Below are 22,052 nucleotides of genomic sequence, written 5' to 3'. Positions count from 1 at the left end.
AGCATGCACGTAGACACACATGGATTTATTGCATAATCACTAACATTAGAAAAGAGCAAGTCAAAGTCAGTCCAGCTGTTATGCCTCATTTAGTGTGGGATGCACAAGCCAACGGAATGACTTTCGATCTACTTGTGGTTAGTGATTACGCCAATGATCTGAAGCACTGAGCACTGAAAGCTGAACCACATGCTGGCTGTGGACACCATTATTTGTCTAACTGTTGAAACAGCACGTCAAATGTTGGATACACAAGTGGACATCAGAGTTCAACAAGCTTGAACATTTCTGATTGTGGGGTCAGCAGCTGCTGGAGGACTCGGTTGCAGTGCCGACTAAATAAAATAAAAGTTCCAGCCGTGTGGAACGAGTATTACAAGACGACCTCATGAGATGAATGAATCACTCCTTGGCCTCTGCATTTTATGAAATACATTAGCATAGCATAGTAAGAGTTGCTGAATTTGCTAAAACAGTGCTGCTGTAGATCTGGTTGCATAAAAGGCTACAAGAAAATTACTGGCATGGTGATTTAGGCTATATTTAGGTTTATGTCTCTTTTTATGTGGTACTTTCTCAAATATTAATTGTACTTTGCACTGCACCTCGTTCTTTTTTTGATTCACAGAAGATCTGGTTTAATTGCTGAAAATAATGTAGTAGTGAGATTTAGGCCCAGAGCTTTTTGAGGCGGTTCTTTTGGACTAAATGCTTGCTAACAATAACAGTACATGTGCTATAAAAAAAACATAGCCACACTTTGGTCACATCAGATCAAACAGTCAAGGGTTTCGGGTGTCACAATCCCAAATCATCTCTGAAAATGTTCATCCAAACTTTTAATACAGCCCATCCAATAGCAACAGACAAGCAAATGTCCAGTTTAAAGAACTATTATCACTTTTTCACATAAGGTTTGGAAACGTTTTTCCTTAGTAAATTAAATCAGTGTCCTAAAAACACATTTTGTATTTACTCAGGTTACATTTGTCTAGTATTAACCCTTTCACGCATATTGGTCACTACAGTGGACAGTTATTCAAAGGCTGTTTTCTTGTATTTGTGTCAGTGTTGATGGTATACTTGCACATAAACCACTACACTGGACACTGATGTGTCACTCCATACCCTGCCACCCACTGGTCGTTTAATGTTACTATATATGTATGACATGTTTCATTGTAATTATTGTTATTTAACCCTTTCATCCATGAATTATGACAACATCAATCAGTATTTTTTTCTCAAGTATATTTATTCATCTTTTCATGCTTAAAAATGAATAAAAATGATGAAAGAAAATCCTGATTGAGGTTGTCATAATTCATCCATGAAAGGGTTAAAATTTGTTTGACAATGTGAATCATTTAAGTGTGACAAATATGCCAAAATTAAGAAATCAGGAACGGAGAAAATCCTTTTTACAGCACTGTAGGCATACAATACTGATGCTGTTTATTTTCCAAAGTCTAAAAAGCTGTAGCCATAAATGCCCTTGATCACTGATTTGTCTCTGTTTGTACCAATCCTGCCTCTTTATTCTGCCACAAAGGAACAGACACTATCCATGGCAAGAACTAGAAAAATAAATTGCAGGTAGTACCTGCTTATTCAGAAAAAAATACGGCACATACTCCATCAATCACAGAGACAACACTTCTGATTTTACTTTCCTGATTCCTCTCTATTGTACCCACTGCTATATGAACTACAATGTTCAACAACACTGGGGAAGTTAGGAAAAAATGTTTTTAAAAGAATGTTCATATATATTGTATTTACAAACAAAATACCTCTTTTTTTAATCATATCACATATTTATTTGAACATGACGTATGCTGTTTGATTATCCTTTACAACTGTGTTGTGTCTGCTCACTATCTCACCCTTTTGCTCTCATCTTATTTTGTTCCACTGCTAGCTGTTCACTGTCATTTAAGTTGTTTAATGGTATCAGGGAAAGTGATGTTGAGCAAGTCAGAAGCATTATGTCAGGTGCTTCCTGATTCCCCATTACATGCAAGGTGTCCTTTAACATTGGTGCTCTGACGTTCCAGTCATGGGTACTTTGGCCACTGAGAAATAATGACCACATTTTTCAGATGTTAAAAACCCCATATGGGGGTTGTTTCCTTGTTGACCCTGGTTTTTATTTATTACTTGCTGGATAGGGTTCGGCCCTTAATTCTACTGCAAATATGCTTAGTTAGCTTTAAGCTCTAAAATCAATACACTCTTGGTTAGGGTCATAGTTTGAAGCAACCCTGCTGATTCACAAAATGATGAGTTGAGATCACGTTCACTTAACCCAAGGACACCTTGTGCGTAAATAAGCTGACTGAGTAAAAATTCAAAATACCAACAGAAATGGTAAAAAAAAGGAAATTATGAGGGCAGCATCTGAGGGTCACTCAATATCCCAAATTTCCCTTATTCCTGTAAGATTGAAGAAAACCTTAGATTATTTGTTATGACAGTGTTAAAGGAAAAAGTTGTGAAACTTTTTAGAATGTCAAATATTTGTCATCAGAGAAAATATACTGCCTCCTTCCATCCTTTAGTTATTAATTGGTATTATTAATGAAGTAAGCAGTTTCTATGGGCTTCGGACAGGGTTTTTTTTTTTACATTGTGGATTTCATCTTTAAAAAACCCTAGAAACTGTTTTCCCTCAGGGATTGCTATTAGATCTATATACATCTAAAGTGTACTTTTTCTTAGTTGTTGAAGTGGTGGAGAATTTCGCTTGAACTCTATGCACACTCCAAAAAACCCCAGCAGCGCAGAGCAGATGTAATTTAATATTAGTTATATAAGGTTCAAGTTCAAAGTCTGTCAAGTGTACATGATTAGATAAAACCTCTCCACAGGCTATGAGAAAGTGAATCAGGTAGGATTTTATATGAAATGTAAGATATTCTGAATCTAATATTAATCTGCATTTGTACAGTGAGAGAAATAATTAAATATCTTAATTTTAATGGATACAGACAAAAAACCCCAAGGAAAACACGTAAAAGTTATGAATTGATTTGCATGTCATTGAATAAAATATAATATATATCACCTAGAAAAACACAACTTGTTGGCAAACACAGTAGGATGTTTCTTGTAGTTGGCCACCTCGTTTGCTCACATCTCAGGAGGGATTTTGGTCCACTCTCATCTTTACAGAAACTCTGTAAATCTTTCATATTTCTTGGCTTCTGTTTGGCAATTTAAAGCTTCAGCTCAGTCCACAGATTTTCTATGCGATTGACCTTGGAGGGCACTCCATGACCTTCATGTGTTTCTTTTTTAGCCACTCCTTTTGTGCCTTGCTGTAATGTTGTGGGTCATTGTCAAGCTAGAAAGCCCATCCATAACATATCTTTAGTGTTCTGGTCTAGAGAAAGATGTCCTTGTCTAAGATCTTATGATACATGGTCCCTCAATGCAGTGAACTCATCCTGCCCTTAGCAGAAAAACATCTCTAAAGCATCATGTTTCCACCTCTGTGCTTGACTGTAGGAACAGTGTTCTTGTGATGGTCTTGTAACCCATTCCAACCTTGTGCAGGTCTACAATCTTGTCCCTGGCAGTCTTTGATAGCTCTTTGGTCTTGCCCATGATGGTGGAGAGGTTGGAGTGGAAGACGGGGCATCAAATACTTATTTCACTCAATGACATGCAAATCAGTTCATAACTTTTATCTAATGTGATTTTTTTTCTGGATTTTTGTTGATATCCTCTCTCTCTAAAATATTAGAGACTGTTCGATTTCTTCTAAATGAGCAAACTTACACATCTAGCAGGAGATCAAATAACACTGCAAATCTACAATCAATCACATACACACTCTTTTAAGTAGCTTAAGGAGCCATTAAACCTTCAATTCATAAAAGCACTGTCTTAGACTGGCCGGTCAACCAAATTCTGTGTTTCATAAAAATCTAATTGGATTGGGGTGAAAAGCCCGCCCTTATATTACGATTCTTGTCATGTGCAGTGACCCTGCTTCCTGGTATCGCTCGTCTGAGCCCCGCGAGTCTGCCACTTTTCCATCCACGGCAAATTTACTTTGTCTGATCATTTGTTTTCCAATTACGACCCTGTCCCTGCTAGCAGAAAATTGTCAGCTTTGGTTATGTGAACCTGCTCTTGGGTCTGTAACCAGGGGCAATGTTTGAAGCTTGGAACATTTTCATACCCATTAAAAGATGAAGGTGGGGTGAATTATTATCCCGCAGAGCTGATTGGGTTTTGTGGGGGTTGCTGTAGGTTGCTGCTTGTAATGTCATTATAGTACCACAAACAAAGAGACATTGTCCTGTCCTCTTAGTAAACAACTATAGTTAGAGTACAAAAAGAGTGGATAAAACTAGTAAAAGCTGAACAGTCGGATATTTGCAAATCAGAATCAAACGTACACCTAGTTAACCTGTATGCTGCATTCACTTGTTTGAGCACATCTCCGTTCATTATTTGATCAAAATTTCAAAGTAAATAAAAAGTCCCAGTATTTGTTCACAGTAACACATTCACTGTAATTGCCAGAAACCTACGCCTTCAGCACTGCAAGGCAATTTAGATGAAAGATGCTGAAGTGAACTTAAAGGAGAAGATTACACCCACACAGCAGGGAAATACAATAGATGAGCATAACAATGGCATCAACACTGAATGGGACTTTGAGAGGCAGAGCAAAGGACAAAATAGCAGGTAATGAAAGCAACAGAATCAATGTTTGGCCATAACCGTCGCATTAGCTGTGATGAATGAGACCGCCGTCAGAAACTCTGGAAGCCGGCACAGGACGTTCCAATGATCAAGCAGTGAATAATCGGACACGATGGATTCTGGGAAGGAGAGGCAATTTGCTGCCATGGATCCCAGAAGAGCAACATCAATTCAGATATTGACCTTTAAAGATGCTGTTAATGGATGATATCTTCAGTTCATAGCTGGATGATAAGTTCTTCAGTAGACTATTGTGTGTGGTGAAATTGCACTGTGATGCATTTCATCCACTGACAGCCTGTAGCAGTTATCTGCAGTTGGGTTTCACATCTCACAGTAAGGAGGTTCAAAATGGAGAGGGCAGTTAAAAAACTCCAGCACTGGTGAAATGGATTGAGCTACAACATTAAATGTATCCAAGTACATGCTGTATACAACACTCCATCAACATTTACTGTCACTTTTTGGGTGACGGACAGCTGAGAAGCTCAGACATTCACAGCTTGATGAAAAAGCATGCAAAAATTCAACCCCCACATTCATGCAAGGAAACAAAGACACCATAGGAAATCCAATTGTGAGAACTCATTCTGCATGCATGTATAAAATAGACTCTTTAAACAAGAAAATTCTGTCAACCAGCTGTGGCTTTGAAAAAGCCAAACTGAGAGACTTGGCATTTTGATCGATAATAAATTCTCCTTTTTGTCCTTGATGCACAACTGCGTGTTTGTATTGCTCTTATTGTTTTATAAGCGATTCATAAAAGAAAAACAACTTAGGGATTTGAACAAGGCTTGAAAAGGCCAACCGTTACCCTGAAAAAGTGTGCAGCTGCTGTATAACAGCCAAGTGTGAACATCAGAATAAATGTTTTAATGAGACTGTTATCGCCAAGATTATTTCCTGGCTGTGATTTGCTTTTCTGAGACAGTGTGTAGATATAAATAGGCAGGAAAAACTACAGGCAGAGAAATTATGTTGCAAATGCTTAAGGGCATAATAAGACAAAGAAAATCATAATAAATACCTGAATTCGAGCGTTAAGTGGTAACTTTAGAAAGAAAATCAGTATTTTGATGTGACGTAAGCTAATATTCTGTCTTATCAGAGGTTTGCTGGTACTGTATGACAATAACAGAGCTAGTGCAGACGAAATATCATTTACCGCTTTTCACTGTAATTTTAAATATGACGCCCAAAGACATGTTAGTACAAGCGAGTTAGGACATCAAAGTAAACCCATCAGAGAAATAACACAAACTTTAGGAGTGGCCAAATCAAGAATCTGCATTCTTAAAGAGAATGAATGCACTGGCCAGTTCAAGTGCATGATGACAAAATTATTTCAATGCTTAAGAAAAATAGCTTCCTAAAACAATCCAAGTGAGGATATATACAGGAAGTAGGTGTATCAAGGTCAAGGTCTACAATCAAGAGACACCTTCATGAATGGAAACAATGAGGGTTTACAACAACATGCAAACCACTGATTACACTCTTTGGTCATGCAAAGAGTGTAGTAGAACTGGGCCACTAGTGTTCATTGATGTTGTGACTCCTGACAGATTGTACAATGCTGCCCACTTTCAGCCAAATAATTCAAAAATGATTGCAAAAGCAACACAAGAGTTTCATGAGGAAGAGAAATGTGATAGTCTTCAATGGGCAAGTCAGTCACACCTGATTTTAACTCAACAGAGAATACCTTACAGTTAGTAAATACAAAACTGAATGCAGAGAGACCCACAAATAAGGAACAACTGAAAGTGGCTGCAGTAAAGGCCTGGCAGAGCATAACAAAGGAGGAAGCACAGCAGCTGGTGATACCCATGGGTTTTAAACTTCACACAGTCTCTGACTACAACAGATTTTCATCCAAATAACAATATTTCTATTTGAAGCTATATTAGTTTGTCCTATAACTTATAGGACTATAAATAAAAATGACTTCAATTCAATTTCTAAACACAAAAGGCAATACTTTTATCAAACACCTTGAAGTAAAGCTGAAAGTCTGCATTTCAGTTTCAACTTGTTTCTTTGACCTAAAAATCGATTGTGGTGTGATCTGGGAGCACAAAATTTACTCCTGCTTTATCTGGTATTTCGTTTTCAGACATTTTGGCACATCCAAGGCCGTTATTAATTTGTTTTAAGCACCACAGCCATTTCCTGATATCTAAGTAGTATGTGCCATGTAATTGAACTAAGATGTTCCATGTTGAGATAATTAGTCAAGTTTTAAGCCACAAATCCAAAATTAGTTAAGAAATGTATGTATGGGTCTGACTATCAGCAGATATAGCTTCCCAGCGCCTACAGGGACCATTCACAATTCCAGTTAAAAAGGGGAGTAATGAACAGCTTAACATGACTGTGCATTGAGGCTGATACCTTTTCATCAGGCCTCTCAGCTAGAAAAAGTTGATGAGTTCACAGAATTGTTTCTACTGTAATCTCATGAGCCAAAAGCCTCGTACCCACAGGAAAACTTCAAAAAAACCTAGATTTAATAGGGAAAAATATCACCGTTTCTCACTCTTCCTGATTACCTCCTGCTCTCATCTTTGCAGCTGTCCCAATTAAAGAGAGACAACTTCACATTCTTTGAAGTGAAAAACTGCTTAAGATTTTTAAGTGCACTTAAGACTCAGCTGAAGTAAAACAAGGCATGCTGTTTCTCACGAAATGTATTCCTGTAATTTCCTTTCCAGACACCATACAAAACAAATGCAATAGAAATGACTTTTTGCATTAACATTTGTGTATGCTGCTTGTGAACTCTTTGACAAAGACTTCATTCGATATGTTCACGTTCTGCCTTGCAGCAGGAGCTTGTAGCTTACCTTGTACAATGAGGTAGACCTGTGAGGTCTTGGGCTGCTGCTTAGTCTGTATGGAACAGGTGTACGAGCCTTCATCATACACATCCACCTAACACATTAAAACAGAATATTAGTTATTAGTGTAAAACAACATTTAATTGGTTGCGACAATGCTACTGGGAGAATGTGTACATTTTAAATAGATGATATCTTTTTCCTAGTAGCAAACGCATACAGTAAATACATTAAGCCAAAAGCAAAAAAGAAACGTGGGTGGTAGATGTTAATTTAAATGAACAGATAAATATTGGATTGTTGTATGTTAACATGTTTGAATGTTTAAACTACAGTTGTCCATTTTCTAAAAAATACAAGTGTACTGCTACGTTTATTGGCCAGACACTGTCCACCCCCACTGAGCGGACAATGAAATGTTGGTAATGTTGGCATGACTGTTTTCAACTGAATATGCACCCATATATTTAAAGATTAAAGCTTTAATTTATCTTGCTCTGATTGCAGTTTATGTACACCGTGGTTTAGCTACACAGTACATGTCGATACCATGCACCTGAAAAAATGCATGCTAGAAATCCCATTTCCCTAAGTATATTTATATTGTTCTTTATCTGACATTAAATGTACAATATACCCACTAACAACAGTAAACTTAGTCATACGTTAATGTGTCAAATGCTTCATGCCCTGGAGGACGGGGCTGTGGCCCCCCACACCCTCTAGCGGATCATTACATGAAGGAACCTTTTAAAAACAAGCCCGCTCATGCTCACAGGTGCACACACGGGTGCTCACACACACAAACGACACCCTTTTTGGCTCCTACCTCAAAGCACACTGTGCGCTGTCGATATTACGTGCTGCACAATAATGTTTAATATTTAGTATTTACAGTTATATTCCCATATATCATCGTGATGTTGTTTATTGTATTGCTCTCGTTTTCTTCTGCTTGTTTTCTTTTTTCTTTCTCAACAGGTGATCCAGGTGATTGATATATGTATTTTTTTTGTCTCTTCTCCGCTGTTTTTTCCCCCTCTTCCTTTCTCCCTTTTCTTTTCCTGATTCAAGTCTGTCCCATATCTAGCAAGTGAAAATAAAAAATAAATAAAATAAACAATAAAAGGTGAATCAAATGGACCATTACGGCAAGGCTGGGATGGTCCATTTGGTAAAGTAAATCCGTTGGGCATCTTTCTTTGCCTTTAGACAATAATTCTGATGGCAAAAGAACCAAACGGGACAGGCAAAAAAAAAAAAAGAGTGTCAAATGATATCAAATGATGATGTTCTAAACATCATAACTAGGAGACATCAAAATGTAGTAAATTAAATATTTACAAAATTAGATGTTACTGTTGTGAAATTAAAATGAGGAGATTCTTAAAAAGGTCTTATGTGCAAGAATGCTTGTAGGCAGTTACTAGGCAACTTGATGCTGTCATAATTGTTAGGGTACCTGGGATGTTGAGTCAGTGTTTTGTGTTTTTGGTTGTTTGAGTCTTGTTTATTCATACTTGTTTTCTCTGTGTGAATTGTTTCCTAGTTGCATTTCTGTATTTGTAGTTCAGATTGTCTAGTTAGTTATTAGGTTCCTTTTCATGCCCTGGTCTCGCCTGCGTGTCCTGTTTGTCTTGGTCTTGCCTCTGTGTGTCCTCTGTCAGGTCAGTCTAGTCTTCATGTTTATCTGCCTGTTTCCCTGGTCATGTCTCTGTGTGTCCGTCTCGTTCCTTGCTCTCTTGTCCTCTCTCTCCTCACTTTTTTCCCAGTGTTTCATCTGTCTCATACTTCCTGTTTTAGTTTGACAGTCTCTTGTCTGGTGTGTGTCATGTTCAGCTGTGCTTCCCCTGTCTCGTTAGTTAGATTATGTTCCCCCATGTGGTTTGTTCCTTTGTTTGACCTTGTGTGTATGTCTGCGTCTGCCCCGATCTACCTCATTCTTGCAGGTTAAGGAACTAAACCTGCCTGTTTAGTTCCTAGTTTCTTCCAGTTTGCTTTCATGTATTTTGTAATCAGCAATAAAGCTGTGTTTTGAGTTAGTCCTGCCACTAAGAGTCTGCATTCTGGGTCCTCAATCCTGCCTGCTTCATGACACATAATATTTCATATCGATAAGAACCTTCAGGGGCCTAAGACGGACCTGTTTTAGTTGCTCAACTCCTGATCATGTAGAGAGAGTTCACAGGCATGCACACAGCCTGATACAGACTTTATGACAATACAGCAAGATTCAAATGAAAAGAGATTGCCAAGATAAATAGCTATCTGAGCATATATTAGCCCTGAGAGTGAGAAACCATGATGTATGACTGGTATTTTTGTTGTATTTTGCTGTTCCCCACAATGCTTGAGTTCCCTCCTTCCTTATCCTGCTACTGTAATTGTGGAGCAGTCTGTGTGTCTGACTAATCCTTACTCCAAATTCCCTCAATCCCATCCAAACTTAAATCAGGGGCAGCCCCGGATTTAAGTTTGGATGGGAATTAGGGATTGAGAGATTTTGCATGTGGTGATTGTTATTGTTGTCTTTTGTAATTTCTCCTAAGAACAAAAAAGCAAGTCACTTCCCATGTCACAAAAATGCTGAGTCATTTTAAACTGACATCCTCTTTAATCTGAATTACACTTCACTCAAAGAAAGTATTTATGAAAGACCAAGAACTGCACACTGATTAACCACTATCAGAATTTTCTCATCAAACCAATAAAAACCAAACAAATATTTGTTACATAACTATGAGATTACTTTTATTCATTTCATTTTTCATATATTTTGTTTATATATATTGTTGCTTTTAGTGAAAGTAGAAAAGGTTCCTGAACGATCCCTTCACTGAATATTTTTCTACCTCTTAAATATCATTTTTGCTTTGTCATTGCAAACTCTGAAGTACTTTGTTTCGGCTTATTCATACTTTAAGTCTGTTTAAATGTGGTTACCATGACTATTTCACTTACTTATTACATTACATTTTATATATTATATTACATATTAAATGTCAATGCTGTTAGGTGACTTGAAAGTAGAATCATTAAAGCAGGACAGGAAATAGTGTTTGTAAGCCCCATTAAAGAAATGGATCGAGGAAAGCACTTACAAACAGTTGTGATACTGAAATGACTAAATAATAGTTGGTTTTTTTGTTGTTTGTTTTGAATGAAGTACAAAATGCTGGCATTAAGAAACTGAAAAAATTGACAGACCATCAGTTTTATTCTCAGCTGAAATTGTTGCGGGGAAGGCATATGAACTTTATTGTAGTTTAATGTGTGCTTTTTTCTCCCTTCAGATTCTAAAAATGTCAGATTTATGGCCACACCGCCAGTCACCCCTATCCATGTCCCCATAAAATAGCAGAGCAACTCTGTCTCATGCAAATTACTTTTAGATATTAGGAATGCAAAACAGCAAATATGTTTGGAAATAAATGTATTGGAGCCTAGGTTATGTTTTCCATTAACATAATGAGGAAATGTTGTGAATTAATGGACTTGGCAAAGTCCAAAATGTTGATTTCCTGAGTAAATCAACAAAATGTGTTTTATCCTATTATAATGCAATCTCATCATTAAAAAAAATTTGTGATTTTGATGTGTCCATGGTTATGCACACCATTGTTGTCTTGGCTAAGCGACTTGAAGAACAGGGCAGGATGTGTTTACCTCATTGTCATTCAAACAACATTGCTTTCGTTGCCTAAAGCGAACCACACTCGGGACTCAGAATGCAAATGCCCGTCACTTATGCCAAGTCTTGCACTTTGTATAACCTCTGCAGTTGTATGTAGCTTTGCTTTGCTTGCTCTCTATAGCCTTTCCAAATTTTACATTTGAGACTATATACACTACATGTTATGTTCTGCCCTTCTGTCATGCTGACAGTAATAAGGTAAGTTTAAAATAAATATTTCTATTTGAAAGTATCTCCAATATAGAGATGAATAAGTTGATGGAATAAGTAGATTTTTAATGCTTAGCCCCTTTACTCTGTCTTTGTTTTATGCTAAAATAAAATGAATTCCGGCTCCAATTTCATATTTAGCTGGCAACCAAGTTTTCCGATATGTCAAACTACTTCTTCAGCGCTAATTTATGCTAGGAAAGATTTTTTTTGAAGGGGATGTGAAAACACTCCTGTCTTCCCATCCCGTCACTGCTTATGTTTATACTTGTAAAAGCATGCAGACAGTGAAAAATCAAAAATTAAGAATGTAGTTTAAAAAAAGTCCCTCTGACTGAACCTGCTGCATAAATAAATGAATAAATGAATAGATTAATATTTAACAACATCTGCTGCTAAAAAAAGAATAAATTTAAGTCAAAGTGTGTGTGTAATAAGGTTGTGTTTCATGACTTGTTGAATAACATCCCTGAAACTAAAAAAAAAGAAATTCTCTTCCACATCTAAATGCAAATGACAACCCAACTCAGCTCTGGTTGAATCAGTTTTGCACAATAATTCAGTTCAGCTTTTAAATCTCTATTGTCAACATTACCTTTTGTATGCGCAGGCTGTACTCCAGCTGTCCTTTAGTGACCAGATCTACTCTGGGGTCCAGGGACCACTTGTCCTGGCCGGCAAAGATGATGTTGGATCTATTGAGCCAAGCCACCTTGGAGACTTTGTCATCAACATAACACCTGCAGCGAGAACAAAAACAGGTTAGGTGAGAAATAGCAAGACCCGGTTCTTCATTACGAGGGGAAACAAATGGATGCAACTTTTTTCCATTTCATGATATGTAATCCTATTAGGCAAAATGAAGTGTGGAGTTTTGTAGATAGGGAAAGCAAACAAATCACAGCAATTATGCAATCCAGTGAGTAGGCGGGGGTGTATGGAAGTCAAAGGTGGTTTGAGTAAGGTTTACACAAACAGTTGTGCTGAAATAATAAGCCAAGCTGGTTATGTTTTAATATAGTTCAGCACTGCTATGTTTGATACCACTGACTAACAAAGACTGTTAAGTTAAGCAGACACCTAAGGCCTCTACTAATTCCAATGTCTTGGAGTAAAAACCAAAGTGAACGACCATTTTTTCTCTTCTCCTCCCACACACCCCCTTGTACAGCCTCCTGAACCCTTCACTTTCTTTACCACCCTTTTTCTCTGATGAATACATCTCCTTTAACAGTATGTTATTCCTGTGGATAAGAAGGGACACCGGTATCCTCTTGTTTACTTCTTGTTGCATGCTGTCAGCGCATTACACCAAGTAAGCTCAAGCTAAGACATCTTGCACGGGAGCGAAGGGAGCCGAGCGTCTTCCTAATGAATAAATGTAAATGTGAGAAGAAGTCGGAATCAATGAGAATGGATATCAGCTATAATGCAAGCCGACAGTGAATGCGCCTCACATGCAAATTCCGGCAACTCGCCGAGCCTTGGCTGCGCACACCACTTTGGATTGTGTTGAGCTACAAGAGAGTAGCTTAGTGAAGCAGTGGAGTGAGGCTGTCTTTGGCAGGTGACCCCGGGTGAAGCACAAAAGTGTTGGTGCAGTCACCCTAGTCTGCTTCACAGCGGGAGCTGGATGTCAGATTTGTTGAAGGTTTGTACACGCAGCTTTAATCCCTACTGATGTTCCTTCCCTTTGTGTGGAACCAAGATAACTCACTGTGTTTACTGACTCGCTTTGACAGCTATCTTCCTATTGCGTCACTCTAAAGTGTTCCTCCAGTTTTGTTTCAAGAGTTTTCAGTGTTCTAATTAAAAGAAGCAATTCAAAAGCTCGCTATGCTCATTCAGATACATTTTTCTGTAATCAAAGAAAGTTCTATGAACTGCCCCTTTCCAAAGCTAGCTAGAAGCCAGAGGGAACAAGGGGTACAGAACAGACAGAGTCATATTCAAATGCATAAAATATAAATCGTTTCAGTCCATTAGCCTCTCAAAACAAACCATGAAGGATGTGACAGTGTGGAGCTGTGTGCATGCAGCTTATATGTTAACACCATCATAAGCTTATATACTGTATAAGTTTTGATCTTTGTGGTTCTATATGTCCTGGAAGTAGCAATCACATGATGGTTACACTGCCATAAAGGGAGGGACACACTCAGTAAAGGTACTGAGGTAGCAATGATCAGTTGGTACCAAGGCCCCAAAATGTGCCAAGGAAATATCAACTGCACCATGACACCACCACTACCAGCCTGAGGTGTTGATACAAGGCAGGGTGGATCCATTCTTTCACATTGTTTGGATTAAATGCTGACTCTGCCATCTGAATGTTGCAACAGAAATCGAGATTAATCAACCAATCAGTGGCAACTCAATGCATTTGGGTTAAAAAGCAGTTCAAAAGGTGTACCTAATAAATGGCCGTTCTCTGTACGTGTGCATGCAAGTGTGTCGTGACAGTGCAACATCGTTGTTCACGTGTGACACCCAAAAGAACTGATCCTTTTGAGAGCATATGACATGTCTGTGCCTGCTCCTCAAAGTGCTTTCATGCAGTTAAATAAAAGACCTATAGTTCACTCGCTAATCAATTTCCCATGAAAGTACCATTTCTTTCTGACCACAATCACATTAGTATTGATGAAACTGTTTTGAAAGCTTTGTAAACTACCATTCACCAACTGGCAACTCTTGGGTGCACAAAACTGAAGCTGCACACCTGCCAAAAGCTGTCCACTTGACGCTGGCTTGAAAAGTGAATCTGCATTCATAGGCTCCCACATTAATATGCCAAAAAAAATTACAGCAGAAATAAACATGCTTGTTACCCACAACAAAAAACCCTTTGGTCTCTGCTGCCATTTTTCTCCTTTATAGTGATTGTAGAGACTGTGATGTTTTTCTTTTAACCTTCTAATTATAGTAGGGAGAAAAGGGTGTGGTCATGTCCAATGACAGGAGAATATAGACGCTGCAGCTGTAGCCTCTAGCTGTCTGCTGGGCAACACTTGGCTTGGTTTTCAGCTACTACACTGGATCTCTGTTTCATGTCTCTGGTGTTGGTTGCTTTTGATGCATTTTTTATGCAGTTATCTGACAAATAAACCTGACTTTCAGTGTGGTTAATTATACTAAAATCCATGAACTCTGTGCTCCAGTTTTGTTGAGGGAAACTCTAATATTTTACTTGATTTGTTACTCAACACTAATTAACATACACTCTACAACCTGAACTTATAATGCCAGTCTCCTGTTCAAACATGGTCACACACATTTCAACATCACCCTAACAAAGTACTGACCACAGTCCTAGACCCTGCAGATGATGTCCTATTGGTTACATCCAGGAACTAGTCCAGGTGGGGCGGGTATTCAATCAAACAGGTAGTAAAGTACTAGTTTAATCCTGTGTAGTTTACTATTCCTCAACGCTAATAATCAAAACCTTCTGGTGCTGTTTTTGAACCACACAATCTGCTGCTCTAGACGTTAATCGTCTACAGCTCCTCCACATTAGTGCAAGCTATGGACACACAGACAAATTGCTTGCAGTGAAGCAATAAACTGCCCTGGCTGACTGAATGCTTGCATCTTGTTTCCTTGTACTGCACTTGTTTCCTCTCCTTCCTCATTACTGCTTGTCGCCTACTGTGAAGTAACCACGAGGAGGTGGGAAAAGAAAACGAGATGAAAAAGACAACCACACGAATGGACATGATGCTCGTTTAGAGTTACGCTTTAATGTCGTTTTCTCGATCACATTAAAGCGCAGCCTGTTACTGAACCCGAACTTTTTTACTGAATGCAGTTGTTAACATCAACATATATTAAAATCTACTTTTTGCTGTAGCGCTGACAAATCCACATTTTGTGTTTTCCTGTTGAGAGGAAAACCATCCTGACTGATGCCATGTGACTGATAAAAACTCAGTTCTCAGACTGCCAAATTGGTACTCATAATATAATTATTATGTAAATGTTAGATAATTGGTGGTTTTGACATATGATTAAAAATTCACAGTGTGGGTTAGGGCAGCTATTTTAACAGAAATTAGCATCATAAAAAAGAAATGGAACTTTCTAAAAAAAACCACAGCAGTGAAGTTGATAGAAACAGCTTTGCAGATTATATAAACACATGCAAGCACATGTAACAGTGCTGATAACTGAGTGCGCATACTTTAATTTAATAGACTCTCTCCCCTGTGCATTATCCAATTGTATAACCACTGTTACTGAAATATTCAATGTAAAATTGTGCACACAGAGGCAGTATTACACAACACTGTGCATGAAGTTTTTTGTGCATTATTAAATTTTAAATCGAAAAAGTTTATTACTTCTCTTAAAAAAATTAAAAATTCACCCTTCCCCACACAGCATTAAATTACTTTATTAATTAATTAGTTAAAAAATTTGGTTTCAGGTCTTACAAAATGAGTTCAACCCCCTACAATTGCACGCTGTGTTATTAAATTACATCAAAATAGATAGATAATTGATGTTTATATAGTCTTTGCATACACACATGCTAAATGGGATAATTTACATAACAGCAGATGATCAATTGCAGAATGCATTGAAGACATTAAATGAGTTTCTACCTCCTCAGCCTTCCCCACTGTTACTTGATGTCTGGGTTTCCTGTGATTAATAAAGTGATGTATTGGTATGATCCATGCAAAAATGTCATGTACTAAAAATACGAATATGAGAAAAATGCTTTTTCCCCACAATAAACTCAAGATTTCTTACAGTGACCTTTAAAATGTTGTATGTGCTGACGATCCAAAGACTGACTTTAATACCCGATGGCTCTTTATAATTCATACTTAGAACTTTACCTGAGATCCTGATACATGCTTATCACCCTGCTTTACTTCTGCTGCTTTCCTGCATACATATTCATTTATTAATGCTGAAATCTTTTGAAAAAGGCTTTTAGAGAGACATTCAACACAGAGTTATATATTCACTTATTTTATGATTACTCTTGCCATCAACCTGAGCGCTGTGTCATCAGCATTCACCTAGACACAGAGTAGTGGCACTGGTTGGACTGGACGCTTCAGCCATTCAAAACAGGTCTCCAGTTTCCCCCCAGTCATCCAGAACATATCCAGTAGCTACTACATGTCTTATGAGGGCAATGAGACTTTATGTTATGTTATTAACATAACGGAATTCTCTTTATGTTATCAGGTTGTAGAGCAGAAGTTTGGAACATCTGAGACCTATTACAAATTAGCTTTCAACGTCAAGTTCTCAGCTAGGCTCAGAGTCAGGTGCTTTAATTTCTGTGAGAAGGCTTGCCTCTGGCTGAAGCTTCTTAACATTTGTTTTGTTTAGCTCTGGGTTTTCTAAGGAGGTATTCCCAGGTCATCACAGACGATGAATTCCTCCTTTACTGTCTAGTTATAGCCATCTTATTGATTTTTGCTTAGCTCTAATTTTAAACAAGACAAAACGTGGGTATTCAAGTACTCTGTGCACCGATCAGCCACTGACAGGTAAAGTAAACAGCATCAGTCATCTTGTTACTATTTTAGACAGTACAGCATTTTCATGAATGAATGAAGTAAAACTAGTATTGCAACAGCAATACCAGTTTTAGCTTACATGCCAGCTTGTTAACTAGTGTGGGATGTGCATGCACCTGGAGCCATTTTGCCACAATTGTAATCTTTACTCGTTCACTTAAGGATTCTAGAGAAAAACAAGAACTCACTGTGGCGCTTAAATAAAACCAGCAGCTATTGCCAATACTTACATTAACTGGCTCTCTAGCATGATGTATGCGTTAGCGGTGATTTAATCTTTCAGTGCTTTAGAAATGCATACCTATTTAAACTAAACTGCCTTGTATTTCCTTATTTAAAGAATTTATTAAAAAGTATCATAATTTTGGTACAACTACAGTAATAAGTCAGCATTGAGGAAGAAATCTTACCTGCACAAAAAAAGCCTGCATGTGAAGCTATCGAGTTAGCTAATCAACAACTTAACTACGCCCTCTGTTTCAGTTAGCAAAGCAAGTTTTACATTTCTGCTTTAATTAATAAGGTTCATACTGTTAGTGCGCTTCCTCTAAATTAAGCTCTTGGGTTACTATAGGTGACTATTAAACACCCAAATCTGTAATACCTCGTTTATGTTAGCGCCCACTATATGCTGTTCGATATGGGTCAAGGAAACAGAGCAGAAAACTAAATCCATTACACTTGATGGAGTAAGTATCACAACAGTCAGACTTTAACTAGGGCCATATTCTGCTAATTCAAGCATTCTCATCTTGAACAGATTGCAACAGAAAATAATAATAATAAAAAAAATGCATTGACTTGCATACATATTGGGATTTTGTGCCACATCCTGCTTTTTGCCGTTCTTTAGAACTGCTCACACCTTCAGAGTGTGGTTCTGGTGCATGATCAGTAATACCTATTTTCTGTTCTCACTAATGAGTGAGAAACTGGAGGACTTCCTATTACTTGTCAGTGCGGTTGTCTGCCTGTAGCTCTCGCCTCTTTCTGGCAGAGAAACTCTCAAGGTATGTCTTTGCAGGGTCAGGTTTGTCTCGACTTCATTGGACCAGAATAGAAGATCACAGCTGTCTTTGGTCGGTCTGCTCGGACTCGTTCAACAAGACGCTTACAGGAAACTTGATTTAATTGGAAAAACTAGGTGCTTTTTAACGATTTGTAATGAAAATCTATCTTATTAACTATCTTATTGCAGAGTACAATAGTTGTTTACCAGTCCCTCCAGAGACTCGGTTTGGCCTATCCAGGGTCTGCATGTGATGGATGCCTAAGCTGCTGTCCTGTGCTGTTTTACCCCGAGGTTTGTTGATGGATGCTCTGCTGTGCTATATTACATTCCTTTTCTGCCCTGCTGTGCTGTGCCAATATGGACTGGCCAATAGACTATGGCTGAAGGTGGACTGTGTGGGCTGACAGATGCCTGGGCCTGAGCTGCGTTTGTGTTGACAGGAGGGCTGGGCTGGATGGATCCCTGCTCCAGGGCTAGCCGTGGGGGAGGACTAAAGAGCAGGACAGAGCCAGGGAGTGAAACTGTAATGAGAGGAACGATGTGCCAAGATTGACAGAACAGTCACACCACCCGCTATCTCCATCAATACCCAGTTCTCCTTATCTCACCTCATCTTTTCTTTCCATTTTTTCCGCCTTTGACACTTCTCACCTCTTTCCAAACCGTCTTTTTTCCCCACTTCCTCATTGTAGTGCTTCTGTCATGTTCTGCCCTCCACCCTTTTCAACCTTCTGCCTCCTACTCATTCTCTTCCTCTCACTTTTCCACCCCTTTCATCCTCGACTGGACAGGCTGTTTCACAAAGACATGTTAATGTGCATGCACATGTCTTTGTGACTAAGTTGCAACTAATAGTATACCTGCCACTTATGAAGAATCTCAATTATTTTCTCAAAAATGGCCAAACCCTTTGCTTCAGCAATCAGTAAAAAGTAAGAGTGGTGCACTAGCTATTTAGACCTGATCTGCCTAACTCTAGCCTGAAGGGCAAGAGGTGCTTCTAACTTCATACAGGTGTCAGGAGGCAGGCACAGGGACAAAAACAAAATAGATATCCAGTCAGGCAAGAGACCAGATGGTAGAAATAGAAAAGATGCACCAGAGAATAAAAGTACTCAAAAATAAAAAGGTGCGAGGTGAGAGCACAGCTAAAGCCGGATATCAAATCAAACCAGGGCCTCCTTTATAGCCCTCAAAGCACTTTCTTGCCCCACATATTTTCTGAGTAGCAGGTTGAAAGTATTTCAGGTAAGGTCTAAGTTTTTCCCCTAGGACGAGGCTTAAGCAGAACAAAGCACTCGCTGAAGCGCCTGCTACAACCCCGTTCTGCTGCAGAGTTCACCTTCCACTACGATCCTCTCCATTTGATTGGTACGAAGAAACTATCATTGAAGAACACAATTAACACTTTACAGAGAAACCAAGAAATAATTAATAATAGGTGTTAAATGATAGAACTGCAGAGTGTATTCTACTTGTGCAGCTACATGTGCTCATGTTTGTTACGTGCTAATTGACAACTGACAGGTCAGATTTTCTCCAAGCCTTTGTAAACTGGTGTCGACATCACCTGCAAACAGGTCACGTTAATTGTTGTAATTAGAAAAGTGTCTGAAGCTCGTTTGCAAAATATTCTTTGGAGGTTTAAAAAGGCATTTAAAGCAAGGAATGATGAAGGTGATGTGCTGAGGGTAATAAACTGCCTGCTTTTATTAATAGTGATTTCAAACAAAGCTGCAGTCAACAGGAAGTAGCCCTCCCTTGACTTCCTCCCCTGTAAGAGGCCCAGGATTGCAAAAGCTCATCTATCTGTTGATGAGGCCACACCACGCCTGTTGCTGTCTACCTGTGCCTACAATTAGCAAATGTTTCACCTTTTAACTTCTTGATACCACAGAGCCAGTTTGTAGGGAACCCGTAGTGATCTAAATGCATGGGAATAGACTTAATATCTGTTGCTCCAGTAGATTTTTTTCCCTTACTTCAAAGCCCCTAGATAGCCACAAATCCTGATATAATTTTCATGAAGCCCCTCCATCTTTGGATGGCATGTATCACTGCTTAGAGCAAGCCATTAATCAGGTCAAGAAATGATTGTTTTGAGACTTGGCCTGCCAAGCTAGCGGGGCGGGGGGAAATCCAATCCAATCCAATCCAACTTTATTTATATAGCACATTTAAAAACAACAAAGTTGACCAAAGTGCTTTCCAATAATAAAACAGAGATAGCAGTTAAACCCATACTTTAAGCATACAATGAAATCAATAAACAAAACAAATATATAATTGAAAAAGAAGATAAAAATAAATCAACATGAGTAGAATAAACAATAAGATATACAATGAATAAGATTAACAAAGTAAAAAGATTAAGAATGACCAACAGCTGACTAAAAACTGACTACAAACTGGCTCTGATAACACTCCTAGAAGGCCTTTGAAAAAAAGTGTGTTTTTAAAAGTGATTTAAACATTTCAAGTATTGGGGCCTGCCTAATATGGAGGGGCAGTTTGTTCCATAGTTTGGGGGCCACAACAGCGAAAGCTCGGTCTCCTCGGTGTTTAAGTCTCGACATGGGGACAGCAAGGAGTGACTGGTCAGATGATCTGAGAGACCTTTGTGGAGTGTATTGGTGTAAAAGGTCTGACAGGTAAGACGGAGCCAGGCCATTTAAAACTTTAAAAGCAAGCAATAAAATTTTAAAATGAATTCTAAAATGGACAGGCAACCAGTGTAAATATTAATCAAAAACGGTTATAAACAAGTCAGGAATGTGCAGGTCTGCTTGATTCAAATTTGCTTGGTGCAGGTGTGATTTCACCTCGAAGGCTTTGCAAGCGCCAGAGCAGTTTAATTCCAGCGTGCGCGCTCTGTTTCTCAAAGTTTCTGAAGCTAATCCAAATGGATGTTGTGCTCGGGTTTGCTGTGCAAGATCGGAAGTCTCTCGAGCAACATTATCGGCCAGCAAAAAAGCTGATCTGATCAATGTTCTCACTCCATACTGTACGTCAGCGGTGCAGAAGCCTCTGACACCTCTCCTGCCAGTGGACCTATTCCTTCTCATTTTAAAGTGAGCACAACCCCAATCTGTGTCTGTGTTGTGCTTTTTAGTAGGGTTGGAGTGTGAGGGAGAAGTGACTGGATGTAACGAGCCTGTGACAGATGGTGCCTTACTGAGATGTAGGCAGTAGGATCTATGGTGAGGGCAGGATGCTGCTATTAAATCTCAGGAGATGTACTGTGCTTCCTTCCTCGGGCACATCTTCCTTACCCTCGTGCCACTCTCATTCTGCTTTCTTATCTTTATGCAGTTTTGTACCATCTCTGTTTGTTTTTGCTTCTCCCCTTCTGTTCTCCATATTTATGCTTGCCTCATAATTTCTGCTTTACTGCTCCCCATTTTAGCCCTTACCCCCTTTCTTTCCCATTTCTCATTCTTCTTTTTCTTTACCCACTTATTACTCCCCTAAGCAGCTGGCCTGCCTGTACAGCAGTCAGCGTAAGTAAGAGATGAGCAAAGTAACAGCAACCTGTAATTTCGTCATACTGCCTGCAGCTGCATAGTGGTAATTAAACGGTCTTAAATTTTGACACAAATAAAAGTTACCATATGTTTGCTCCGCACGCAACACCTTGCAGCGTGTTGCATCAAAATTTTCTATCTGCCCTCATGCCTCTGTTTTTGCTGTTTTGTGCTGATGAGAGTTCACGAGCATAGGGAAGAAAGACATTGTTCCTAATGTAATCCACTTGCCTCTCACAGCTGCAAATGATGCTCATGACTCTGCATGTGCTGGCGGCAGAAGGCTGGCTTTTGCCCACCTTTTGCGTTCTTTAGGCCGCTTTTTCATTTCGACTCACAACTCGCTCTGATTGCTACGGGATGTCACATAAGGCCTTGTCTCAAAGTGTGACACTGTGGAACTATTACCTCATTTCTCTGCTCTCCACATTTACCTCTTATGCGATCCATCACTATGTTCTGCTTTGGTGGAGTACTGGCACAAAGAGGTGAATCGGTTGATGATGC

The 22,052-nt window shown here is 38.8% G+C and overlaps 1 protein-coding gene across 2 annotated transcripts in view; it reads right to left on the bottom strand.

Annotated features, from left to right (window-relative positions):
- lsamp (limbic system associated membrane protein) overlaps nt 1-22,052 on the bottom strand; it is a 480,200-nt gene that overhangs the window by 64,464 nt on the left and 393,684 nt on the right. For both annotated transcript variants that reach the window (XM_082503811.1, XM_082503810.1), the window contains 2 exons: nt 12,062-12,206; nt 7,569-7,656 (listed from right to left, as the gene is read on the bottom strand). In XM_082503811.1, the coding sequence (XP_082359937.1) occupies nt 7,569-7,656; nt 12,062-12,206 (233 nt within the window). The remainder of the gene's footprint in view (nt 1-7,568; nt 7,657-12,061; nt 12,207-22,052) is intronic.

This window comes from Aulonocara stuartgranti (genome assembly GCF_965226115.1).
Source record: "Aulonocara stuartgranti genome assembly, chromosome: 14".
In the NCBI taxonomy this organism is placed as follows: Eukaryota; Metazoa; Chordata; class Actinopteri; order Cichliformes; family Cichlidae; genus Aulonocara; species Aulonocara stuartgranti.
The sequence above is the reverse complement of the archived record's forward strand: the minus strand, read 5'-3'. Positions and strand labels throughout refer to the sequence as shown.